Genomic DNA, 17,155 nt, shown 5'->3' with positions numbered 1-17,155 from the left:
ATGTATGCGCTCTAATTAGTAATCAAACATGCAACTTTTTGGTGTATGGGACGACACTCCAACCAACTGAGTCACCCGGCCATAGCTCTTGTTAACGTTTTTACAGAAAAAATCGACCAGGTTATTTTAGGACCTATAGAAGTTGACTTGACTTCTGTACTTTGAGAAGAGGCTTGTAGAAGATGTCTTTCTTTTAAAAAACAGGCAGTATTTCAAATGGTCACTTTGTTTTTGTATAGCAAGCCATTAATTTTGTTACAATTCTTACTATATGTGATTTTAAAAAAATACAAGATAGATTTTAATCCATCTGACAATAGGCTACTAGTGGCAGAATCTTTTGGTGGTCTGGTAAATTTCTAAATGTACTCTGAGTCTGGTGCTAATATAATGATTCTAATTTATCAAATGCTTATTAAGTACCTCTTCTAAATGCTGAGTTCTACACTAGATGGAAGAATAAGGCATGATCTTTGTTCCTTGTAGAATAATTTATGGAAGTATTTATCAATTGTATTGACCGAGCAATCTCAACTATTACTATTATTATTTGCCGTTATTTTATTTTGAATTTTATGGGAAAATGCTACAAAACATTTTAAATAACATTCTGAATGTATTTTAACTATTAAATACAATACAATTATTTAATATTAATTTTGCCCCTTATATAATCTAGTTTTATTTTAATAATGCACCTATACATAGGGCAAATATATCTATAATTTACTTTAGAAGATCATAATTAGCTCTTAAGTTTTGATATATTTTTTACAAATATTAACTTTGCTCTAGTATGTTCATTAATATTTTAGTTTATTGTCCATTTGAGTAGGTATATATTACTTTATTGCAGAAATGTTTATTTTTTAAATTTCATATAAAAATAACTCACTTTCAACTAATATCAAATTTGTTGAAAGGAGAAAATAGTATTTGATAAGTGTTTTATAAAATCATCTGGAAAATTTTGCTTGTTAACTTAGAGTTTATATTCATTTAATATTTCTCTTATAACTAGTAGGAAATTGGTGTGAAATGGGAAGTAGTCTACAGGATCTTTGTATATGAATATGAAGGTGAAGTTCATGTAATTAATTAAAATTTTTATGCACTTCTTTCTGGTATTCCATGGCTTAAAATTTTATATTTGAAGGACAACTTAAAGATTATGAAATAAAACAACAATTTTGATTTTTGTAAGGAAATTGGCACAACCCCAATTATCCACCTTTCTGCTGGAAAAGTAAAGACATTCGAAATTTGTACATGCTTTCTCTTCTAGCAGCTAGTCATATTCAATAGATTCCATTAATCTATAAAGAGCCCCTTGAAATTGTGGCCATATATATTATTCATTTTTGAAGTATTTACCAGAGAATTGGCATTCCAGTCACTCCCAGCTAGATAACTTATAATTAGACAACTTCTGAGACTACATTTTATATTTTGCAAATCAGGGTTTCATACAAACTCTGGGTAAAACTATAAAAATTGACATTATTATTATTATTTTTAAAAATCATAGTAAATAAAGTTTGTTAGTGTTAAATACCTGTTCTGATATGTGATTTTTCTCCTGAATCACCAGTTTCATTTGTTGAGTAAACATTTCTAGGACGTAATGCTCTTTTGACATAGATTGCCCATGAGTTTTATCTAACACAGATCATACCTTTCCTCAGGCCTCTTGTCCCAACTCTATTCTTAAAGTTTTAAACCTATTCTTACTGGTATAAAATACATATATGTGTCTCTCACACATGTCTACGTGTGTGTGTGTGTGTGTGTGTGTGTGTGTGTGTGTGTGTGTGTATTTGCGTATTTGCCCCCTTCTTTGTTTTGTCTTTATCATCACCTGGTTTTCCCTGAAGTTTCCATCTGCTTAAAGTATCATACATTCATTTGGGCCTATGCCAGCGGTTCTCAACCTGTGGGTCGCGATCCCTTTGGTGGTCGAACGACCCTTTCACAGGGGTCGCCTAAGACCACCCTGCATATCAGATATTTACATTATGATTCATAACAGTAGCAACATTACAGTTATGAAAGTAGCAACGAAAATAATTTTATGGTTGGGTCACAACTTGAGGAACTGTATTTAAAGGGACAGAAGTTTGAGAACCACTGGCCTATGCGGATATGAACGTGGCATAAAAATAGATTTCTTTTTTACTGTATTCTTTTTAGACAGAAGTATGTGGTCTTCAGGAAGGTCAATCAAGTAGCAGTTATTTAATTTATATAAAAAGTTGTTTGTTTCCTAATTTGTTTGAGAGATATGAACCAAAGCACACATACCTAAAAAGCTTACAGATTTTAATATTTTGGTAACGCATTAGTACTCTTGATTGAGGATAACTTGAGAATTCAAACTGACTTAAAGAAGAAGGAATTTATTTGTACATATAACTGAGAATGAGTTCAAACATGGATGGATCCACGGGCTCTAGAACAGTATCATTAGGAATATCACTATCTTTTTGAAAAAGTTCTGTTTTTTTTTTGTTAATCCTTAACCAAGGATATTTTTTCATTGATTTTTAGAAAGAGTAGAAGGGGGTTGGGGGAAGAGAGAGAGAGATAGGGAGACAGAGAGCTATGAATCTGTTGCCTTCCGTATGTGCCTGGAGTCACTGGGCTGGGGGATCAAACCTTCAACCCATCTACATGTCCTTGATAGGGAATCGAACCCGCAACTCTTCCGTGTGCTGGCTGACGCTCCATCCACTGAGCCACATGCTTTATTTTCTGACAAACTTTATTAAGAAGTTTTATTTTCTAGCAAATTTTTTAAGAGTGACAATTACAGTGATCAGCAGTTGCAGGCTTACCTAATATTGCCACCCCAGGTTGTGGAGTAAGGAATTCCTCTTTTTATAAAAGCTTCAATCAAAGTCAAAGCTTCAACAAAAGTTCTGGGATCAAGTCCTTTTGGCCTAGCTTGGGTAATGTGCCCTGAACCAATTATTGTGGCCTGAAGGATGGAATGTCCTGGGCAAGTGTGTGTCATATCTTCACTCAAGTTACTGTTGCAGATAGGACAGGGAGTCAGGATTGAGATAAACTCTGTATGAATTACATGAACTAAAAATGAAGAGTATGGAAATTTATCCAAAGGAAAAATCAGAACTGGGTAGATAAAAATGTTCACTATAGTAATAAAACTGTCATAAAATTATGTTATGTCATCACAGATTGGTGAAGGATTACTACAATGTTAGATTCCTGTGTGCCTTAGTTTGAGTGGTTCTCAACCATTTTTGCATACTGAAGTCATCTGGAAAGCTTTTAAATGTCCCAATGCCCAGGCCAATTAAATCACAATTTCGGGGGGGGGGCGCGGGGTAACCAGGGCTCTGTACTTTTTTTCTTTGAAGTTCCAAAGTTTGATTTCAGTACACAGCCAAGCTATAGAGCATTATATTAGTGCCCTTCAGACTTTACAGTGGATTAGGATTACTTGGAGATCTTGTTTAAAATGAAGAATATTGGGGGCCCCACCTTCAGAGATTGTGATTGAATAGATCTCAGGTGGGACCTCAGACATTTGTACATGGTGCTTTGTTGTAGGTCGTAGAACTAATTTGAGGAGCATTACATTAGATGGTTAGCATTTTGACAATGTCAGTTTTAAGTTCTTTAATTTGTGGATTATTGTTAAGTCATTTTTTCGCCTCCTAGTTTATAGGCTGTTTGGTAACTAATTTTTGTTTGATATGCTTATTCCTCTATCAGATTTGCTGTACTGGTTTCTACAGAGACAAACATAGCATGGGCACTAGATTATGCATCTTGAAATTATTTTGAGGTTGCATCAAGACGATTGATTCTGACATCATAAAATCCAAATATTTTTTCAGAGAATTTGTCTTTAACAACAGTTATAGAAATTAACTCATAGAACCCATTTATTTCCCTGTTTACCTTTTTACTTTAGTCCCTTTTTGCCCCTTAACCTCAAGGCTCAAGATTAAAGTGACTCAGTATAAATGTATGTATCTTTTGATTAATTTCTAATATGTGTCTTGATATAATTTATATTTGTGTATTGTTCTGCTGGTCCCAAACATTGTGTAATCAAAATAGGCCACCTACTTTCAGGTACTCAACCCCTTTTGGGACACAGTATTTAATTGCCATATTAATTGTAATTTTCTTCCTTCTGATGCTTTAAGCCAGTGATTCCCAAAGTGGGCGCTACCGCCCCCTGGTGGGCGCTGCAGCGATCCAGGGTGGCAGTGATGGCCACAGGTGCATTTGTTTTAACTTTTTTTGTATTACCTTTCTATTCTGAGTTCAGTAAATACTTTCATAATTTCAAACTTCAATGTTTCTAATTTACACCTTTCTTTACTATATTTTACGAAAAAGGTAGAAACGTTTATACATATATCTTTCTGTTTAATTGCTATTAAAATTTTTAAAAAATTAATTTCCAGGGGGAGCTGAGTCATATTTTTTCTGGAAAGGGGGCGGTAGGCCAAATAAGTTTGGGAACCACTGCTTTAAGCATTTGTTTTCCTCTCCTTGTGAGAATTGACTTACTTAACATTTTCTTTTTATGCTCTTTTGTTTTTAAACAGGCTAATTGCACGTCAGCTTGCTAAAATTCATGCTATTCATGCACACAATGGCTGGATTCCCAAATCTAATCTATGGCTGAAGATGAGGAAATACTTCTCTCTTATTCCCACAGGATTTGCAGATGAAGATCTTAATAAAAGGTAAAATTACTAAAATTACTTTTACATTTGAAATAATATTTCTCATTGCTCTAAATACTAGTTTTCAAAGATAACTATAAGGTTTCTGTATATAAAATCTGGTTTGGTTTATCTCTGCATTGAAATAAAATAGTCATTGATTCATTTGACTTTCAGATGGCACTATAGAAATAAAGCCTCTCTTTTCCCCCCAGATGACTAAAAAGACAAAAACAAAATCAAATCCTACAAAAGCAAGGGGATATGGGAGTGGGCAGAGATGAGGGGACAAAAAATAAATATAGAACATTTATTTGCAAGTAACTGAAATAAAAAAATCACTTATGAATAGGTATGTTTTTGCATAGTATGTGTTGGTCATTGAGACTTAAAAAAAATCTTTTTTGTTCAAAGCTGTTTTGAATAGGCCTAGAGATTACATTGGGGCAGTGTAGTAATGGAATGTGAAAAAGCTTGGGTTGTCTTAGTTTACTATGGCTATTGAAGTCCCATATAATGAAGTTGAAAATTCATTTACTAGAGTCTTACTTAGATTTTGTAGGGTCAAACTGACTATAGTATTTCATTATTTTCTATCTAAAACTATTCGTAAATCAATTTTTAGACTCTAAGTTATATGAACATAATATTTTTTTAAACATATTTTTATTAATTTCGGAGAAAAAGGGAGAGAAAGAGAGAGATAGAAACGTCAATTATAGAGTCATTAATTGGGTGCCTCCTGCATGTGTCCTGACCGGGAATTGAACTATGACTTCTCCTGGGTTATAAGTTGTCGCTCAATCACTGAGCCATGTGGGCCCCACTGAACATATTTTTTATAATGTAATTAATACTAGTACAAAAATTAGAAATTTTATTTTGTTCTTTACATCTAAAATGTACATGAAAACTTCAGCTTTTGTATTTGCAAGTCTTTGTTTTAAGAACAACAGACACATGTAGGACCTAAAAAGTTTTTTTGCTTTTGTTTTTTAAATAATTTTTATTAGGGAAAAATAGCTGTATTGTTCTGTTGAGAATTATTATTTCAACATTTAATTTGAATCACTGTGTAGCTGTTTATTTTTTGTTTTTGTTTGTTGTTAAATCTCAGGGGTTGGGGGAGAGAGAAACATCAATGTGAGAGAGACACTATGATTGGTTGCCTCCCATATGCTTCCCGAACAGAGCTGGGGATTAAACTTACAACCCAGGTATGTGCCCCTGACTGGGAATCAAACCCTCGACCCTTTGGTGCAAGGGCCAACACTCCTACCACTGAGCAGCACCGGCCAGGGCGGTGTAACTGTTTGTATCTGCAGGTATTTGGTCAAACTTTGAATTTGATAGGGATATTATTCTCCTTTAATTGGGATAGGCAAATGTCTAGTGTGCTGGGGAAGCAACAGCATAAAAACAGAAAATTTTTTTTGGAAATAGCTATTTTGTTGAAAGATTTTAGGGAAGGCTACTTAAAAATAATGAAGTAGATGGCAAAAGTGAATACAAGATTTCCTTGTGGGTTTTTTTTAAAGATGACGGCAGAGTTTGAGAGGCAGTATAGTGTGGTTTTGGAGCACAAGACTTTGGAACTGTATTGCTTGGGGATGAAATATCAGTTTTGCCAATTAACATTTCTGCTTTTTAACCTTTGGCAACAAGTTATCTATTTCTTCATTTGTAAAATGGAAAAAAACAAGAGTAGTACATTTAAAAACCTTTGAGGGTTTTGTGAGAATTAATTGAGTTAGTATATACTAGTAGAAATTAGTTAGAACACTGCCTGGCCATTTAAGTGATAAATAAATTTTAGCTAGTACTTTTAAAAATCAAAGCAGGTAGAATAGGTTTTGGGTCATATTTCCTAGACTCTTTTGAGGTATATTTTAAAATCTTGATGTGATACTTTGGAAAAGCTGGAGATGCCCAGTGATTAATAACAGGGTGAAAGCATCCTGTCCCAATAGAAAATATTCAACTAGAACATTAAAAGCAATTACCTTTTTGTTTGTACATGTTTGTAATTACCATGTTCATAATCCTTTGAATCCTGTTATTTCCACTTAACTCTGTACTTTTAAAAGTACACCACTTTTAAAAGAACCAGTTACACCACTTAAAATAACTATAAGGATTACTTTTAGAAACTGTGTGTAGAGTAGAATGCAGTAGTGGGAAAAATACAGGTAGCAACCACCTGAATAGGAAAATTCATTAAAGTAAATTCAGTGTACAGAATCTTTATTATATTGTAACCAGAGGCCTGGTGCACAAATTTGTGCACAGGTGGGGTCCTTCGGCCTGGCCGGTGATTGGGACCAATAGGGGGGCCTCCCCCCAATTAGGGCGGTTGGGGAGAGGGGCAGCTGGCCAGGGGGAGGAACTGCTGGAGGTTGGCCCCAGCAGCAAGCTAACCAGCGGCCGATTCTGCGAAGAATCGGGCTCCCTCCTTCCTCCTGTATGGGTCCAGGGTGTGAGTGAACCAGATTCGGGTTGTCAGGGCCCCATCATCAAGGTCTGAGTCAGTGCACATCATAGCTACTGCTGGTCCTCCAGTCGTTCTGGTCATTCTTAATGGTCACTTAGAGATTTATCTATATACCGAGAGAGAGAGAGAGAGAGAGAGAGAGAGAGAAAGAGAGAGAGAGGGAGAGAGAGAGAGAGAGAAATATAGAAAAGTAAGGAATAATTTGAGAGTCTAGAGCAGGGGTGGGTAACCTCTGGCACACGTGCCAAACATGGCACGCCAGTAACTTTTGCTGGCACGCGAAACCCTCTCTTATAATCTTCCATTTACAATTTTTTTCTTTATATCGACTTTTTTATTTTTCAGATAAATTCAGTGTAGGTGCATCTTAGATAAATAAATAATTTTACATAACAAGTTATCTTAAAGACCATAGATATGGATTGATGAGAGGGGAAGAGCAATTTCTATGCCACTGCCTTAATGCTCCCTGCCTTCCTAGATCCGACCAGTGTTTTGGTTTCATCCACATACGCTTGTGAATCTTTGTTCTCAGTGATGAATTTTGTTAAGTTTTGTAATAGGAGTAGCCTGACAGATGAAAGTAGTAGCTCGTGCATATCTCTGAAGGTCACGAAATAGAAACCTGATGTAGAATCTGTCATCAGTGATGCAGCAGCAAAAGTCCCACTGATAATATCAAACGGAGTCATAAAGTTTTCTGTCGGACTATCAGTGTACATGTATACATTAAAAAATAAATGTATTTTTCATCATCATATACTGTGTTTTTGTCTCTTGAATGGATTTTATTATTTCTTCAAGGTTCTTCACATACGTACACCTTAAGAGTTATCAAGTAGGCGAAACGTGTTCTCAAAAAATTAGGGTTGGCACACAGAAGAATTTTGAGTCAGAGATTTTGCTGGTTTTGGCATGCACTCACAAAAAGGTTGCCCACCCCTGGTCTAGAGAAAGAATGAAGAGAACTTGGCTTAAAGTATAAAGGGAAGAAGAGAAAGAGTAAACTAACAGCCATTTTGTAAGCCTGATGGTGCTATTGAGGAATTTGTGGTAGCACCCAAATTAACATAAGGATAGCATAATAAATGTACAGAAGAGTGTAGGGTAAAGAGCTATGATCTCTAGGCCATCTTGTCACACTACCTCTCACCCTTCCCAGTCTGATTACTATGAGCCAGTTTCTACAATGAATAATATGAGAACTCCATGGTGTGATTGCCACATGGTAATATAATGATTATAGATTATCATGTAATAATATGAGTCCATTTATCAATGGTGGGTAATATATATTGAGTTTGAAATGTGAATTTAATGGATTTATACTGCATTTACCCTTCCAAACTTGAAGTAGATGTTTAGTTCTTTAATGGACTGTCTTTGTAACTTTAAGTAATACTCTTAAACCTGTTTTTATTAAACTCTTTGTGTCTTGATTTTCCCTCTACAAAATGGAAGTAAGTGTAAAACTTTTAGAAAACTGCTTAGTGTTAGCTATTAGCATATATATTTTTTCCTTCAATTTTGTAGTGATGTATTTTTTACTTTTCTGCCCTGCAATTTAACTCTTGCTCAGTTTCTTTTCATGTGTAAGTTCATTGTAAAGGTTTTTCTTTATTCCCACCTTTGGAATAATTGGCTTGTTTTAATTCAGGAGTCTGTGCTATTGAATGGAAAAACTTACTAAATTAATTATTAATCGTTAATCCAACTTGAAAAAAATGTCATGAACTTAAGCAAAATATTACTCTTCTTTTAAAATTAAAAGGTTCCTAAGTGATATTCCAAGCTCTCAGATTCTTCAGGAAGAGATGAATTGGATGAAGAGGATTCTTTCCAACCTGGGCTCACCTGTTGTGCTTTGCCATAATGACCTACTATGTAAGAACATAATCTACAATGAGAAACAAGGTAGGTATTTGACCTTAGCTGTAAGTAGAGATGAATTCTTTGATGTCCTTTGTGGTCCTTTGATTTTTGTCTCAAATTTAATTCAAATGCAAGGATTGAAAACATGCATGAAGTCTTTAAATATTTTCTTATAGGTTATAAAGTCATGGTAACTGTACTAATTAGGAATATATATTCTCTGTATATTTATATAAACTGTTTCCTAGAGTTGATTTAATAGAAACAGATTGGTTCCTGTTAAGCGAGTTTTAAATGAGACATGATAAAAGTGACTTGTTTATAAAATCTAACTATAAAACATATTTGATAACTCATTGTTTGAAAATACACCTGCTTGTAATGGGGTTTATTGAAAAACCAACTGACACTATGCTGCTTTATAAATACAGAAATTTTCTCAGTGTTAGGAAGGACAACAGTATTCGAAATACATGTTTCCAGGTTTTCTGTTAACCTGTTTATTATGCTGATTTGTTAGGTAGTTTGATGCTAAGGAGAGGGCCACAGATGGAGGAAATATTTGTACCTACTGAAGTAATAATAAGATCTGGCAAATAGTTTTAATATATTTTGAGGTAGACAGTGATACTTTCTGGTGAAATGTTTTCTTTGATCATATCTTTCTATATTCAAATTCTCTGTTTTATATTTCAGAAACACTTGGTTGTATTATTGGATAGAGTGGTTTGAGGTTTGGTTGCTAAACAGATGTCCTTCAGTACTAAACTGAAATATAAAAATACAATTTTGATGGAAAGATTAGTATGCAAAAAGTCTGTTTGAAACTATGAACTATTGCATTTTATAGGAAATCAGTTTTGAAGATAATCATTATAGTTGGAAGATTGTTTTGAATCAAAAGTGTGTGTTGTGAAGATACTAAAGCCAAAGAATTCTGATTAAATGGTCATAGTTATGTTACATTAATATTTGTGACCATTATTAATAGATTGTAAGTCGAGACTATTCTAATAAGAGGTGGTGGATATTTATAACTTGCTTTACTTGAAGAAAACCAAGTAAAGAACACTGTCAAGGGTGGTAGCCTTAAGCATCTATTTTCAAAAACATTTGAGTAACTTTTATATTTGCTATTTTAATGCAGTTTAGAGATTTCCTTATTTAAAAATACACTAAGCTGACATCTTTATTTTGAATATCTGGAAGTTTTTGTATAGAATTATTTTCTTAAAACTTTAGGAGTACCCTAAAACATTAAGTACTTGACAATGTCCTTTAGTTTATTATTGTCCATTTATTATATATTATTGTCATAGACTATATGTTCTACATTATATACTAGTAACCAAATCTCAGTGCCATTTGTGAGACAAGTATTAGTTGTACATTAAAGGAATGTATTAGCTTTTAAGTTGAGTGTAAGACCGAATAACACATTATGTTATGTAATGGAATTTCAAGTGAGGGACTTCATCTTGCGCTTGAAGTGGACACTCAGCTTTATTTTTAACTGCAAGTTAATCAAAGAGAGTCTATTTCCTTTGGAATATAATTTTAACTTTCATACTTTTATGTTTCTTTTTCATATTCATTTCATAGAACAAATTTATTTATAAAACTAAAACAGAAGGGACCAAAAAAATCAGATTACTTTGTCTTAGTTATTAAAAGTACATTTTTATGTTTTAATTTTACCAGTTGCCTATCTAAACTATTGATCAGTGATATGAAAAGTTCTCATATTTTGAAATAAACTTTTATGCTTCAGTTTGGCTTTAGGAATTCAAAATTGTCATTTTTTATATTTACCAAGAATTACCTAAATCATACTTTTGTGTCTAATTTTTTTTCTACACAATAAATTTCAAAGTTCAACAAATATTATTTTGATATATATTTTATAGCTTGTCCTTCTTCAGAAGTCTATTATATACCATTTGTTTCTTGTCTTTGAGTTTGTGTGTTAGTTATGGAGATGTTTTGTTGTTTTTACTTACCAGTGGTTTTATAGTGTTTGTTAGAAAGGCTAGTGTGAATTCCATGACATCCACTTAAAAAAATCAATTCTTTTTTTTTTTAAAATATATTTTATTGATTTTTTACAGAGAGGAAGGGAGAGAGATAGTTAGAAACATTGATGAGAGAGAAACATCGATCAGCTGCCTCCTGCACATCTCCCACTGGGGGTTGTGCCCGCAACCCAGGTACATGCCCTTGACCGGAATCGAACCTGGGACCTTTCAGTCCGCAGGACGATGCTCTATCCACTGAGCCAAACCGGTTTCGGCTAATTCTTATGTTATTAGTTGATAAGCATTAAGAAAATGTGGTTGGAATCTTGTGACTAGCCTTTTCAGTTTATTATTATCTCATTTTGTTTCAAATTAGGAGCTAATATTTTGAAGTAACATTATGACCTATTTGTCTTTATAAGGGGAAGAGACCATGCCTCAGACTTTAAAAGAATGTAAATTCTATAAAATTTAGTAAATTTAGTAGCAAAAAATAGACTGTAGCTTAGCATTAGTATTTATTTATGGCTGCAATCAGAAGAATGATAATTAAAGTGAGAAATATGTATCTCAAAGTTCTTTACCTTAACTCGTCACCTTGTACAGCATCTAAAAACCAAGTGTTGAATCTTTTGGGGTTAAAATAATTTCTACATAGAATAAATTATTAAGCTGCATATTATGTTCAAAATAAGTTTATCACTTTTTGTAATTTGAGCTCAGGACCTCACCATTTTATACTCACCTATGAGATATAAATATATAAAAATAATAAGATGAAAGCCAAGGAACTGGCCTTGACATCATCAAGCTTAGTATCTCTGTTGTATGTTTTAGATCCTTAATATCTCAGAAGTGCAAATTTTAGTTAAACTTCATGAATTTAAACTGGATCATCAATGTTTCCACATGTATTTTTCAACCATAATAACTTAGATTTTGTATATTGTAACTCAGTTTTAAAAATCTTTATGTTAACTCTTAAAAGCAGATATATTAAAGCTTAGTTATAATCAGGAGAAGTTAGAACATAGACTTTTGGAATGGAGCACACCTTGGTTCACATTTCTTCTCAATCTCATATGGAAGCAAGTGGTATTAAATAAGTCAGGGGTGAGAACCTTTTTTCTGCCAAGAGCCATATGGATATTTAGAACATCATTTGCGGGCCATACAAAATTATCACCTTAAAAATTAGCCTGCTATATTTGGTCAGACATTTAATTAACTCACCCCTAATGCCTCGACAGGGCCAGACCAAATAATTTTGCAGGCTTTATATGGCCCCCGGGCAGGACAATCCCCACCCCTGAGAAAAGTCATTTTATCTCTATATTCAGTGTTTATATTTAGTTCTGTGCCAGAATCATGTTGGTTACTGGGAAAAAAAAGTCCAAGACCAAATGAACAAAAATTTCTATAGATGAGCTTAAGAATCTGCATGTTTAGCAGAGAGTTCCAGGCAGTACCTATATTGCTGATAGTCTAGAACTTTAGTTTGCTTTATTTTCAACTTAGATGATATCTACTTCAGATGGTTTCTGATCATGCTTATCAAGTATATAGCACTGGACTAGGTACTAGGCAGCTCTCAGTTACAGGTATTTTTACCATGAGAAGGGTTGGCAAACTTTTTCTGTAAGGGGTTAGATCAAGCATGTCAAACTCGCGGCCTGTGGGCTGCATGAGGCCCACAATGAATATTTTTGTGGCCCAGCCAAAATAATGGTATGTCAGAGTTTTAATAAAAAATTTCATAACTTAAATTTTTATAATATCCTGTTATACATAATTAATAATGAACTATAACGTTTGCTCATGACTGATTACTATAGTCGTGTTGCATTCATTTTCCTTACACGTCTTAGGTGTTGGCGCACCATTTCTCTCCAGTAATACTAGCAGCGAATATTTTAGCAGCCGATTGCCACGTCATTAGTCTTGTACTGATTTGTTTGGTGTGTGCAACAGGAAATATTTTGCTTTCGGAGAACAAGAAAAAAAGGTTTATTTGCGTTACGCTTATTTGTGCAGTTATTCAGTGTCTAGTAAGTTAATGTTTAAGAAAAAATTAATTTTTATTAAAATGTTCTATTATGCTAACGATTACTCATTTATTTTAGCCCTTTGTATTCAGCATGTGTCTTATCTAAATAAACCTACGTTTCTATGAAAATTGAAGCTTTTGTTTTTATGTCGCCCACATAAACTTAAACCTTATTTGCCCCTTGTTAGTCTTGAGTTTGACATGCTTGGGCTAGATAGTACTTATTTTAGGCTCTGCATTCTATATTATAGTCTCTGTTGCAACTGTGCAACTCTGTTGTAGTGCAAACATAGCCTTAGATAATACATAAATATGTCTGGCTGTATTCAGTAAAATTTCTTTTACAAAAGCAGGCAGTGGGCTGGCTGGATTTTGGACTCAGCATACATAGTTTGCCAACACCTGTATTTTGTGTCTAGGATCCATTTTATAAAATGTATCTGACTGTGAAAAAGTTAAAATGGTTACTGTAAGTAAGAAGGTTAATTATGTACTATAACTAGGAGAATTTTGGCTCCTAGGTATGCGATGACAATGCAGTTTGTCTTTCAGTGCAACTTAAAAATTCTATGGTAACTGTACCTTGAGAGATTAATTTAAAGTTTAAGAATGTATGTATGTATGTGTGTATGTATGTATATACTATATAACTACATATTCACATATAGACACACATGAAGACTATGAGCACCCTGCAGTTTATAGGCATTTTCAACTGTGAATGTTATAGGAATGGTAGGCATTACAGGAAGAAATACTGCCACTGCCTCTTCTCACCATGTCAGTTGACAGGACTCAGGAATATGAGAGAAGAGTGAGCTTCCTTTCTGAAGTTGATGGTAGCTGTCAAGATTTTTGAAAAGTTAGTCCCAGAATTTAGGTGGTTTTTAAAAACAGCAGCCCATTTCTCGCCGTCAGTGACATGACTTCTTAAAAAGGTAAGAAAAGACTACTTAATGATATGATGATAGGATTGTTACATAATAAGAAAATCAAAAGCAGTGGTTCTTGCTCCTGAACTGTAAGATAAGACTTACCAGTCACTAGTCATCTTTTAAATTCATCAATGATTAATTTAAAAATAATTTATACTAAGTAGAACAAATAGTAATAATGTTTATTACCTCATTTTAAATCTAATATTTTAATTTCAAATAAACCTTTAGTTGCTGACATGTTAGAAATAATTGCTAAAGTTTTTTAGTTTGTTGTCTTATGTCTTAATGCTTTGTCATAGTGTTAACTGGAGGTGGTTTCATTTTCTCCCCCTCCCCATTTCTTCATAAAAGCTCATATAAAGATCTAATACAGTGGGGCCTTGACTTATGAGTTTAATTCGTTCCATGACGGAGCTCGTAACTCAAATTACTTGTATGTCAAATCTTAAAGATAATGAGTGAGACACGTGATGCTGGGCTGATGTTGTGGCATTCACTGTGACGTTCGCTGCGCCAACTAGCGGTGGGGTATCTGAAGCTGGCTCGTAACCTGAATTTTAGCTCGCAACTCAAAGCAAAAAATCGGCCAAGAGACGGCTCATATCTCGAAAAACTCGTTAGTCGGGACACTCGTAAGTCAAGGCCCCACTATATATAACTTTAAGTTTCAGGAATGGCAATCATTGTTTATTTGCTATGTCTGCAAAATATAAGAAGCTGAGTTACAGCTATTTAAGGAAATACAAATGAATGGAAAGAAAAGATTTTTCTGGGAATTTCAGTGTAAACCAGGTTTTTCTTTAGTTTTACACAATATAAATAGAAAATTGGTGAGTCACTATTCTTCATCACTTGATTGGCTCTAAATCCTATCCATTCCGTTATTCATGAAAAGGCATTATTGTGGTTGTTTTACTGACATTTTAATAACTTAGGAGAGAGGTAGTTTTTTATTTGTTTTTATTTTAAAATTTAAATACAAATTTATTTTTGTATTTGGTAACCTATATTTTACAGGGTGGAATTTTTATGAAGGATAGTTAAACTTTGTTTTAACTTGTATTTCAGATCGTAATTGGCATAAAATAAAATATCCCTAAATCAGGTAATAAAAAACTTACGGATTGTAAAAATAGCTACCTAAAATAGTTAGTAGTTTAATGTTTTCTGTACATACATCCAGTCCCATTGTATATTCAATCATATACTTGAATATGAATGTCAAAAATGCCACCCTTTGTTCTTTCATGCTTATTCTCCCCACACACATTTAAAACGTGTGTTATCATTGTGCCTCCAGCATTCTCTGAAAAACTTTCATTTATTCCACTAGCATTTTAATACTTCCTGTGTGCTAGGTATTGCTCTGTGGATTGTATGATGAAAGATGAGAGGGACTTACTGCCCTTTCAGGAAGCCATATGCCCTGTAGTGGAGGAGTTGGATTATGAAACAGATATTTACATTCAGAATGATGAGTGCTATGGTAAAGCTACTACTGAAAACCATAGGGATAGTTTCCCAGAGCAGAGTATTTATTTTTTCTGTGTAAGAAAGAAAGCATGTTGCTAATATTAGTATACTCATAGTACATACATACTGTATGTATAAAACTACAGACGAAGTAGAGTAAGTTAGAAAGATTTTCAGGTTCTTATATTGGTTATTTTACTTTTTATCTTTCCTCCTTTCTTCTTAGCAACAGTAAAATAAAGGAGTCCAAATGAATGTCATGTGAATTATAGTCTTAGTTAATATATATATTTTTGGTTTTAAAGTACTTTAAAAATGGGCTATTTTCAGCTATACTGAGATTGTAACAATTTGTTTAGGTAGTGAGTAGATTTTATTACTGTAAAGATATACAAGAAATATAGTAATGAAAAGTGTAGCTTTTAAAAATTGAATAAATTATTTTATTCAATAATCTTACGCTTTACGTATTATGCGCTAGTCAGTGTGGTAATTAATAAAGATAAATAATATATAGTCTTAGCCTTTAAAGCACTACTCCTTTACTTTTCAGAGGTCAAGGATCCCTTGAGAATTTGGAGATTTGAGAATCCCCTCAGAAAATGCATATACATATAAAATGTTGTATAAAAATTTAAGGAGTATTCTCATTTTTTTCCATCCTTAAAATCCTATTAAAACTTTGTTTTAAAGAAATAACAAGATAATCATGCCATATAAACTATGGATTGTTAATAGTGATGTCGACGTTCCTCTAAATAATTGGAAATTTTAGAAGTCAGAAGTTAATTTGTAGAAGAAAAAAGGTTTAGTGTGCTTTCTGTTAGTAGAAAGCATTTTGTAGTAATTTGATTTTTCTGGCACCCAAAGTAAGGGAAGTAGGCGTCTTTAATTTTACTTTGTTGCAGAAGATTAAATTTAAGGTTGAGTTCCACTTTGTTTGCAATAGTTTGAAAAAGAATAGTTAATGCGGATTTAAAAATTTTTTCCTTTTAAGCTTTGTGTCTTGTAAAATGTGAGTTTGCCAAATTTTCTTCATCTGCTACAGATTAGGTATGCCATTGTTGCTGCCATGTGGCGGCGCACCCCGTGCTTCTTAAACGCACTGACTGGAGGTTTATCGCATCACTTGTTCACATGCACGGAGCCTGGTAACAGCCTCATCTGTATCTTCTTAGCTTCATTTTCTTATTTTTAAAATTTCATTATTTATAAATTGGACATAGCATATAAAAATAAAGGATAGTTTTAATGAATTAATGCTACTACAAAAAGTCATTGCTAAAACATTCATACTGAAACAGATTTTAACTTTATTAAAATGATCTATGCTTTATTTAAGTTGTATTTATAAGCAGGCATGTTTTACCTGCCATTTTAACTTATTTGCCAAATTCTAAATATAATTTTGAAAGTTGAAATAGAAACTTGTTATGTGGCAAGTAAACTTCAGGACTGGGCTGTGTATTTTTATTGGCATGTAACAGTTAATATGAGCTTTACAAGAATTTTATGTTTAAAGAGCTAACACAATCAACAGCTGCAATGAAAACATTTTAATATTAAAACTGTTTCATTAGTTCAGTTGTGCAACTTGGTAAATCTTGAATTCT

General features: G+C 33.4%; 1 protein-coding gene across 1 annotated transcript in view; it reads left to right on the top strand.

Moving 5' to 3' along the window:
* ETNK1 (ethanolamine kinase 1) overlaps positions 1-17,155 on the top strand; it is a 55,283-nt gene that overhangs the window by 19,562 nt on the left and 18,566 nt on the right. Inside the window, exons 3-4 of the mRNA XM_070410559.1 lie at positions 4,587-4,727; positions 8,969-9,111. Of these exons, the coding sequence (XP_070266660.1) occupies positions 4,587-4,727; positions 8,969-9,111 (284 nt within the window). The remainder of the gene's footprint in view (positions 1-4,586; positions 4,728-8,968; positions 9,112-17,155) is intronic.

Source organism: Myotis yumanensis, unplaced genomic scaffold, assembly GCF_028538775.1.
Source record: "Myotis yumanensis isolate MYYU_CA2020_CCGP unplaced genomic scaffold, mMyoYum1.0.hap1 SCAF_3, whole genome shotgun sequence".
Lineage (NCBI taxonomy): Eukaryota > Metazoa > Chordata > Mammalia > Chiroptera > Vespertilionidae > Myotis > Myotis yumanensis.
The sequence above is the reverse complement of the archived record's forward strand: the minus strand, read 5'-3'. Positions and strand labels throughout refer to the sequence as shown.